At 34.0% G+C, this 10,987-nt stretch overlaps 1 protein-coding gene across 1 annotated transcript; it reads right to left on the bottom strand.

The window, feature by feature from the left end:
• Nucleotides 1–6,564: 6,564 nt before the first annotated feature.
• On the bottom strand, nt 6,565–9,124 carry LOC139853297 (uncharacterized). The gene is made up of 3 exons (XM_071842669.1): nt 9,021–9,124; nt 8,763–8,863; nt 6,565–6,841 (listed from the first exon to the last, which is right to left on the bottom strand). Exons 1-3 carry the CDS (start codon nt 9,024–9,026, stop codon nt 6,751–6,753), a joined length of 198 nt encoding a protein of 65 aa, XP_071698770.1. The 5' UTR covers nt 9,027–9,124; the 3' UTR covers nt 6,565–6,750.
• Nucleotides 9,125–10,987: the final 1,863 nt, after the last annotated feature.

Below are 10,987 nucleotides of genomic sequence, written 5' to 3'. Positions count from 1 at the left end.
GACATATCATGTTGACATCATCTATATATATTAAAGATTCAAACTACAACGCAGAATTACTCAATTTCTCAATAGCTGGGAAATTAAAAAGGTCGAATTTACTTGATCAACTTCCAGTATTTTGTGAAGCCGAAGGGTTTGTGGAGTGTTCAATAAAATACTTGGGGGGCTTGAATGTTGTCTTTGTTTGCAAATCTGGCCAAGAAGCAGCGAATATAATAAGTAATCCTGAGCATGCAATATGGAAATGGTGTGAAGACGTTAGAATGGTGGATAAATCTTTCTGGTCAATAGGCAGATTAGTTTGGGTGTCGGTTAAGGGTATTTCGATAACATGCTGGAATGAAGCTACGGTTAGATCGGCCATATGTTGGTGGGGTGAAGCACTAGACATGTTTAACTGCAAAATTGATTTCGGCCATTAAAACTTGTGTAAAGGCCAAGTAACTCACTAAAGAGACTGGTCATATAGATGGTTAGGTTAATCTAATTGCTTATTGCGGCTACGTCCATGTTCATGTGAAAGAAATTCTGGATAAAGTTATAACAATGGACTTGAATCATAAATGTTTCACGGTGGAGATGCCTGCAAAAAATCTCACGGATGTTGAGTTCGTGGACGACACGTATGATAATTCGGATGATGAAGTTTCGTCAACGTACCCGTCGGATAATGAAGATGGCTATGTCAATTTTACCAAAAGTTAAATTCGTCGAAAATTTGTAAATCGAACTCAGAAAACAAGTCAGTTACAGTCATACCAGAACAAAAGATGAACAGGCCAGAAGATGAAGATTCGGGTTTTTTTGGTATCGATAAACTTTTTGAAAATAATAATTATGAGACTGGCATCGATAATGATAATTCTCCTATTTCCAATGAGGGTTGCGTCTATAACTATAGTTCGTTGAGACATAATTATTGCCATGAAAAAGAAAAGAATATGGGAGATAATGGGTCAAATGAAGAAAGTTCGGGCTAGGATAGTGAAAAAGTGAATGACACAAGTTGTGAGGATACATAAGAGATTTGGGCCGAATGGAGTTGAAGTGGGCTACGTGAATACAGAAATGGTTGAACCAAGTAAAGAAAAAATGGGCCTCAACAGTGATAACTTGGATACTTTGGGCTGTGATAATTTTGATGGAGTTGGCCCAACTCCTTTCATGGAAACGGGTAAACAGTTTGTGCATAAATACATTGGCGATGAATTCGTAACTAATGGGCCTAGAGTTTCAAATGGGCCTGTTAAAAACAACAAATCTAAGTCCATTAAAGAAACTGATCCGGTGAAGATTGCGAATGGAAACAAGAATGGAAAGACGCCAGCATCGCCTACTCACAAGGGCAAACCACAAATCTACGATGATGATGCTCGGAGAGACTGTTACTGGAAAAAGATTAGAACTTGGAGTGCTACCTCAAGGTTCATGAATGCAAAAAACTCTGCGAGAAGAGTTAATATAGAGGAAAACCTTCGCTCGACATGTACGAATTGCAGATGTAGTTTGGAACAGGATAGTCAAAAGGATACTCCTTGCACCTCGTACAACTCGATTAACCTTGAAGGTCTCAAGGATTTTCGTAATCGTATTGGGCTTAAATGGAAGAAGAAAGCCTCCACCATGTAAGCTCTTTGTTTTTTCGATTCTACAATTTTAATAATGAAGATTGTGTCCCTAAATATTTGTGGTTTCGAGGTTGGAAAAGAGAGTAAAATTGGTTGGGTTAAGCAATTATTGTTCACGGAAAAGCCTTCGTTTATAGCCTCCCAAGAAACAAAACTCAATTTGATTAATAGGAATGGGGTGCAAGCATTATGGGGCTTGAGAAATTTTGATTTTATCCAAAAAGGAAAATTTGGGAATTCAAGAGGACACTCCAATATGGGATACTTTTTGTTTTTTCTACTTCAGACTTAATTATTTTGGATCGTGCAATTAGAATTCGGGGCATATGGAAAGCATCGGGGGTAGAGTGTCACATATTAAATGTATACGGGCTACATGACGATTGCAATAAAAGATTTTTGGGATAAATTGGCAAATTTAATCAGCGACAATGAGTATGCATGGTCTTTATGTGGGGATTTTAATGAAGTAAGGGACGTGAATGAACGCGTAAATTGTGAGTTCACTGAAAGTAGAACTCGAATGTTCAACGACTTCATCAATTCAAACAAGCTAATGGAGGTACCCCTAGGTGGGAGGATTTTTACTCGTGTTAATGATGATGGAGTAAAATCTAGTAAATTGGATCGCTTTCTAGTGTCTACGAAATTCTTTAATATGTGGCAAAGTATGTCAACGATTGCATTAGAAATAAAAAAAAACTCGGATCACTGTCCAATTGTTTTAAAAGATGAGGAAAAAAATTTTGGTCTTAAACCTTCAAGATTTTTGGTGCTTGGTTTGAGGATGACGAGGCGGATAAAATAGTTAAAGAAGCATCGAATGATGATACTCCCGCGAGATTGAGAAAAGATTGCCTCTTCTACATTAAATTGCGTAAGGTAAAGGCAGCTTTGAAGTCCTGGAGTGCTGTTAAATTCGGCCAAATTGATCATGAGATAGAGAAGGTTAAAAAAGTGGCGGGTAATCTTGAACTAAAAGCTGAAAAAATGAAATTACTGATGTTGAAAGAGAAGAATGGATGGAAGCCCGGAAAATGTGGATTGAAAAGGAGAAAATTAAAACAAGCATGTTAAAACAAAAAGCTAGAATTCGTTGGATTTTTGAGGGTGATGAAAATACAAGTTATTTCCATTCGGCTATTCGTAGGAAGTACAACAAATGTAATATTCGGAGTATAAGCATTGATGGGTTATGGAATGAGAAACCGGAAGATATAAAATCAGAGTCATTCAGACACTTTCATGCCTTATTCGAGAAAAAGAACGTTGAGAGACCGAGCCTCGAAGATCATAGCTATCCCTCAATCTCGGCAGGTAGTGCTTCGGACTTGGAGATTCCTTTCTCGGAAAATGAAATTTTCGATGCAATATGTGAGTGCGGGAGTAATAAAGCACCGGGCCCGGACGGTTTCAATTTGCATTTTTTTAAACATTTTGTGATGTTATCAAATACGATCTTGTAATTGCTTTAAGGTGGTTTTAGGAACAAGGAGAATTTTCTTTTGGTTGCAATGCCTCTTGTGTTGCATTAATACCAAAGAAAGCGGATTCACTTACCTTCGGAGATTATAAACCTATAAGTTTGATTAGTATCTATTATAAAATCGGGGCAAAAATTTTATCTAATAGACTTAGAAAGGTTATAGCGTATCTTGTGGGTGTCGAACATAGCGCATTTTTAAAAGAAATATTCATATTGGATGGTGCTTTAACCACAAACGAAACAATCGATTTCCTAAAAAATAAAAGTTGTAAGAGTTTTGTGTTTAAAGTCGATTTTGAGAAAGCTTTTGATAGCTTAGATTGAGACTTTCTTTATGAAGTTATGATATGTATGGGATTTGGCTCAAAGTGGATTAAATGGATTGTTGCATGCATAAAATCAACTTCTATTTCGATTTTGATCAACGGGTTGCCAACCAAAGAAATTGGGCTCGGTAGAGTATTAGGCAGGGTGATCCTTTATCACCTTTCCTTTTCATTCTCGCCGCCGAAGGCCTAAATATTTTAACAAAGGCGGCGATTGAGAATGGAATGTTCAAGGGTGTAGAGGTAGGCAATGATAAAGTTGGAATCTTGCATCTCCAATATGCGGATGATAATATATTTTTTGGCGAATGGAATCGAGGTAATATTCATAATCTTATGAAATTACTTAAATGTTTTGAATTGGCTTCGAGGTTGAAAGTTAATTTCCACAAAAGCTCAATGTATAGTATTGGTACAAATGTTGGGGAATTGAATGCAATGACAAGTCAAGTGGGATGTCAAATGGAAGTCTTTCTTTTTATTTATCTTGGTTTTTAATCGGGGCAAAAATGAATAAAGCTAGTACATGGCGGCCGGTAGTTGAAAAAGTAAAAGAGAAATTTGGGGATTGGAGGATGAGATCGATGTCATATGGAGGAAGATTAGTCCTAATAAAATCGGTGCGTTCGAGTATCCCGTTGTACTATTTATCGCACTTTCGTTCTCCTCCGTGCACCTCCGTATATCCTTAAATTACTTGAGAGTATTAGACTTAAATTTTATTTGGGGGGAATCAGGTTCGGGCTCACAAAAAATTTCTTGAGTCAAATGGGAAAATATTTTATCTCCTTAACAGGGGGATCTAAACATCGGGTCATTAAAAAGTAAAAAATTTAGCTTTGCTTGAGAAGTGGTGGTGGAGGTTTTTAATCGATAGTAACACTTTATGGGTCAAATTTATACAAAGTGTATATGGTTCGCGTGGGGGTTATTCTATGATAATCTCCTAAGCAAAACTTCTTCACATGTACTTGGAACAACATAATAGCAGCAGGTGCTGCAATTGAAGGCGAAAACGTAGCATTCAAAAAAAAATTTTTGAAGAAAATTGGCGATGCAGGATCAACCTTATTCTGGGAAGATGAGTGGTTGGGTTCAAACAGCTTTCGCTCCTTATATCCCAGATTGTATCGGCTAGAAAACAGGAAATCAGCAACAGTTAAAGATCGAATTGTTGAGGGCCATATGGTCTGGGACTGGTGCAGACAACCAACAGGACGAATAATAGCAGAGATGAGCAGTTTAATCGAGCTTATAATAGGGACTGTTTTATATTCGGGAATGGCAGATACGTGGCGATGGGCGGAATCATCGAGCGGTTTTTTTACGGTAAATTTTTTTTATGGATTGATTGATGAAAAGTATTTGCATTTAAGTATTCAAGTACCATAAACTTTAAGAAATAAATTGGTGTCAAAAAGGTAGAATTGTTCATATGGGGTGCTGAAAGAAAAAAAATCCTACAAGATTTGAATTAGATAAAAGTGGTTTGGATCTTCATAGTGTTCAGTGTCCGAATTGGAGGATGATCTAGAAATAATCGAGCACTCGCTTATTTCTTGCAATAAAGTGAGTGAAATTTGGTTGCGAATTTTCAAATGGTGGAAGATTAATCAACAACTACAACAAGTTCGAGTTCAAGAAGTGGATCTTAGTTCGAGTTCAAAACAAGGGATTCAGATATGGCAAGCAACTCATTGGATATGTATGTATCTTATTTGGAAAAGCCGAAACATTTTGGTTTTCAATAATAAGTATTGAAACAACCCCCCCCCCCCCCCCCACCCCCCCCCCCCCCCCCCAAGACCCGTTTGCCCTTAGTTAGATCAAAAGCGTAACATACGAGTGGCTTTCGAGAAGAATATAAAGAAAGAAGATCGAGTAGCAAATGGCTTACTAATTCGAGATTTTATTTACATTTGTAATCACTAGTAGGGGTACAATCTTTGCACCCTTTTTTTACGTGTTTCCGAGGATGTTTGTATATCCGGGGGCTTGTATTGTAATCTCCGGAACTGCTTTGTACAGTTGATTTCCAGTAATATAAATTTGCCTTTCAAAAAAATATATCTTTTTCCTATAAGCTTTCAAACCCACATAACAATGGAAATTAAAGTTCATAAAAATATAATTTAAGCTTCTATAATTACTAAATACACCATTACCCAACAACTTTTGCTTGACTGCACTGGTATTTCCCTTAAATAATAAAAAGGGTAAAAGATATTCCATGTACGGGCTATCGGTGATGGCAAGTAATCCGACTTCATACTCTGATGTACGCAGCCCAGTCGGATTAGTCCCGGCTATTTCCAACTCATAAATATTCTTCCTATATATGATTTGAACCTGAGACCTCTTGCAAGGAACTCTGTGCTATTTAGTAATGGTTTCCTTAAAATAATAAGATAATAAGAGTACTACAAATAGTTTTTGTTTAATTAACCATAAATTATTAAATTTTATGAACTAATTATTCTATATAAAATAATTAAAATCTTCAAATGTTTTACAATGTTTTGTTAATTTGCTTAGTTGTAGTTGTAAGGTTTTTCTTGTTCAAGTTGTCCGAAAAGGGCGAGTAATCCGATCTCATACACTAGTAAACCCATTAGAAATACTTTTGGTTGTTTTCAATCCTTCCCTGACCAACTCAAGATTCGAACCTAAAATCTCTTACACGGATGTCAAGGGCCCCAACTATTGAACTACTTGGGATGGTTAATTTGTGTGTTACCTAACCAAAGGTGGGGGGAATGATAGTAGATCTATATAAGACCTATAAGAACTGCAACTATAAAAACTGCTTATTGAATTGACAATGGTTAACTATTACTATTACTATTATAATTATTATATATATAAGAATAAGAAAAAAAAAATGCTTAAGATATGTTTTTATTCACAAACATGAGAATTATAGTGACTATTTAATTTATTTATTATTTTTTTTTTTTTTTGCATTTTGTGCCTTTAAAATTGAAATTAATTAATAGGTATGTTGAACTTGCCGAACACCATTTGTTAATTATTTACTATTTGAAAACGTAATAATTAAAAACTCACATTCTAAACGCAAATTCAAACACTAGTCTAAAATTGAAAGAACACTCATGAATCATGACACGAAAACCATATGACTGATTCACGATCAAATAAACAACTAAAAATACAAACAAGACATATACGGAGTACTATCTTTGATAATCTCAGGAAAGATGAAACATGAATTTATACACGATTCATTCATTCAGAAAAATAAAAGAAATAGTTTAAGAACTTGTGTTATTAATTGATGACTTATGACTTATTTCTTGGTGGATTTAGCTCCGGCATCACCACCTCCAGCAGCCTTCTCTGCTTTCTTCGCAGCCTTCTCTTGAAGAGCTTTTCCGTCCCTGCATATCACTTGTCAATTAACATCGAAGCAAATATTGATAACAAACTATTACGGTTTATATTACTTAACTTTTTCATAACTCACTCATCTGAAAACATAAAGAATATTCATTTAGTTTTGCCACTAATCACAGACTCAGACATTTACTAAAAGAAACTCAATAACAGATAATCAGATGTTATGATGTCCTCACTTAAGGTAGGTAACTCGTAACATTTTAACACCAAATGCCTTTGAAAGGTCACTTCATGAGCTTTAACCTGATAGCTAAAACGACTTAAAAAGTTATGACCTCTCAAATGCTGCTTAAATTACAGGCAGTTATTGATCAACAGATTAGAGGGTTCATTAATATCCCTCCTACCGATTTGCAAATTCTGTCATAATTTAGGACCTTTGTAAAAAGATTGGAAAACTTGCTCAAAATTAATAGTAAGAACAGGTAGCTTAAATTGGCAAATATACACCATCTTGTTTCTAAATTGTGTGCTACCACAAGGCTACTTAATTGTGTGCCTCCATTTTTGAGAACTCGACTCATTAAGTGCTCGATATTAGCCGAATTTAATTAGACAAACTCAACTATGACATAATCTAGCAAATGACAGATGTTTGAAGCTGCCAATCAATAAATCAAGAGTTACTAGAGGTCTAGAGGTGTTGCATATAGAAGATTCTTAGTTTGGCTTCTCAATTTTTCTGATGGAAAAAAATATAAATATATCAGTAGTTTAAGTAAGTAGCATTTTTGGAAGGTCATAACACATGAATTAATTATTCAAACTTGTGTGACACATATCGGAATTACATCAACGTCAAAAGATGTTATGATTTAGACTAACGTCAAGACATAGAGTATATTTGTGCCGCATCCTTCGATACTGGATTAGAAAACTAAGATATGACTCCCTCCCTCTCCAAACAAATTTACCGTAATTGGAATTTCATTGTCAAAAAGAGAAATTTCAATTTTAAGAACGATAAAACATTGTTATATATGAATAGATGTATTAAAAAAGGTTTAACTCAATCAGGGGTAGTTCATTCCATCGAATTAATCAACCTGACAATCTTTTCAACTTCAGTGTGAGTAACTATGACGTAAATCCTCTATTCGTTATAGAATAATGTCACATAATCCTTTGCATAGCTAGGGTATTTATATTGTTTTGCCTTGTGTTTAAATCTGGCTATAATAAGGATATAAGTAATAGTCATGACGTTGTATATGTTTTCTATGATTTTAGGTGAAATCCATTTCCTTATTCAGTTATATTTTTCTTTTGCTATTTTAATACAAAGTATCAATCATGAAACCTATCACCATAAACTTTGATCCAACTTTTCTTTTTTTGCCAATAAATCAACACATTATATGCACTATGACAGTTACAAGTTTAAAACTGTAGATTTTCCTTACAAAAAAGGTCTTTACTACATCACCAGACTTATCATAGGGCTCACAAGATACAATAATAATGCAAAAACGTCTAAAAATCGCCCTTAACCTTATATACGTAATCCAATTGCAGAACAGTTTTATAAAATATTGTTCATCAATGTGAAAATTTGTGTTGTTTTTCAACCCCTTTGGGATAAAGAGTGCGATTTGCGGGATCACACCTTACAATTTTATTAACTTAATTGCTAAACCGCATCAATAAGAAGCATAATTTATCGTTTCTTATGATTACCAAAGTTTAAGTGACAGTCACTTTAACATTACCTACAAAGGGCTTTTGTTAACAAATTTATCAAGCACTAATTGATAGATCTATTGCATTATAAGAACAAAACCTACATTAGATTATACGGAGTAACACTAAACAATAAGGCATAATTCATTCAACATCAACAGAAAAGCATAAAGGAAACATTGATATTGATAAGGATTAGGTCAAAATTAGCAAAAGTCAAACCTTTCACGGCGTTGTTCAGGAGTCAACCCATCGTCTTTGTTCTTTCCTTTAGGATTACGAGCAGCAGCTCTTTCACGATCCTTTTCCCTCTGATTACCGCGTTCGATCCACAGTTATTAAGAAAAATATATAATTTGATTGTAATAATATAGACATTAATGAAAAAATAAAATAAGAAATTAGTGGTTAGAGAAGCATCAAATTGAGTGGTATTAGTGAGAAATTAACATAAAAGATTAAAAATTATAAAAGGATATGAGTCATCGTTGAAGAGAAACTAAAGATTCCGTTTACGTGAAATTGAAGCTGAGTTGCAGAAAGAAAAAAAATAGGTTTTGAATACGGAGCTATAAATCCAAGTAATATGCCCCAGGACACACTCCCAGCCAATCAAAATTGATATATTAGACCAACAGCTATGCTTAGTTACCTGCCCATTACCCGTAACTAATTATAGGCACCACTTAGTTACCCGCGTTAGTTACCTGTTTTCACCATAGATTTAACGGATGAGTTATAGGAATTACGGGTCCCAGTGCTTTTTATTGTTGGACTTGATGCTTTATTGCTTGTACGTTGTATATTAAGAGGAGTATTGTTTTAGCCATGATAGGGAGTGTTTAGTTATGAGTTAGTTATAGGATATTGGTGTTGATGTGGCGCTGATGTGAAATATTAAGAGGATGAATAGTTTAGTTACGATAGGGAGTGACCTTAGAATAGAAATATAATATAATACTTAATACTATAATTGAAAAAAAAAAATCAAGTGTTTTTTTTACTATAATAACGATAATATTAAAACAAAGTTTTTTTATAAGAAAATAAAGAAAACGAACAAAAATACATCCGACAACTTGATCACTTGAAGATTCGAGACAGTAAACAATCATATACTAACTACGAGTATAAGCTAACTCAACTCGAGCATTGAGTTATGGAGTCGTTGAAACGACTCTGATAACAACTAAACAAATCGAATAACATTCAAGCTCTAAGAATCAAACTAATCTAAACAATAACCAACAATAAAATGAAGTAACTCAAAAAATAAAAGATCGTAGCAAAAATTAAACGAACTACTTGCCACTTATTTACCTTTGCGAGTTTTGATGAGTACAAATATAAATAGAGAGACTAAATAAAGACATAATTACGTGGATAAACACTATAGGTTGTACAGATTACGTGGACATTCCTAAACTGTTATTTTTTTGTGCGGACAGTCCTCGTAATTTGCACATTATGCGTGTGTAGTCCATGTCCCTAACGATTGTTAAAAATTTCGTTAAATGACGTCAAATGCATTTTACTTGGGGATATAACCGTCCTTTTATCTTTATCTTTTATAACCTTCATCTTTTTCCCTTTCAGAAAATAACATCCTAGATTCTTAGTCTTCTTTAAACATTTTCATCACTGTAAAACTCAACGTTTAATCAAACAAAGTTTATAAATAAACTATCATTCAAATTTATGCTCATTTCTTTAACAAAACTCCTAACTCACATTCTCAATTTCCTTCGTACTTCATCAATTAATACAAACCACAACTTACAATTATTTAAACTAAATAAACCAAACTCTTCAAATTCAAAAATCGTCAATATTGGTAGCTTGGATATTAAAATTAGAAGACATCAATCTTTTTATACCTAAATTCAATTCAATGAAAAATCTTTTTAACTAAATCACAAGCGTACTGAATATAAATTTCATATGAAGCTAACTTAAAATTATATATCGTTATTCGGAGATATATATAAATACGGACATCTTTTTATCTCTAAAAAGCACACACAACTTAGATGCAGGAGATATATATAAAATACGTACATCTTTTTTGTAGGATTAATGTGCAATGTCCAACATATAACTATATGGCTAAATTCATTTGAGCCTTCCCAAGTAATGGAACATATTATCACTCCGTCTAATATTTTAGTTGAATGTTAGTTGGTCAAAGTTTTATTGAAAGTTAGATATTCATTGAAGGTTGAATGTTAGTTGAAGGTTGAATATTGGTTGGGATATAGAAAATAAGAGTTATAAATAAATAGGCAAAGCCTTTTTGCCATGCATGTGTCGATAACCAAAAACCAAAAAGAAACAAACCATAATTTATTACCATAAATTGCTTTTCATCTCTTTTGGACAAACCTTACCGGAGTATTATTTATACGAGTATTATTATTTTTAATTGTTCTACACAATTAATTAAGGGT

Source organism: Rutidosis leptorrhynchoides, chromosome 6, assembly GCF_046630445.1.
Source record: "Rutidosis leptorrhynchoides isolate AG116_Rl617_1_P2 chromosome 6, CSIRO_AGI_Rlap_v1, whole genome shotgun sequence".
In the NCBI taxonomy this organism is placed as follows: Eukaryota; Viridiplantae; Streptophyta; class Magnoliopsida; order Asterales; family Asteraceae; genus Rutidosis; species Rutidosis leptorrhynchoides.
This window is presented reverse-complemented; position numbering and strand designations above follow the sequence as displayed.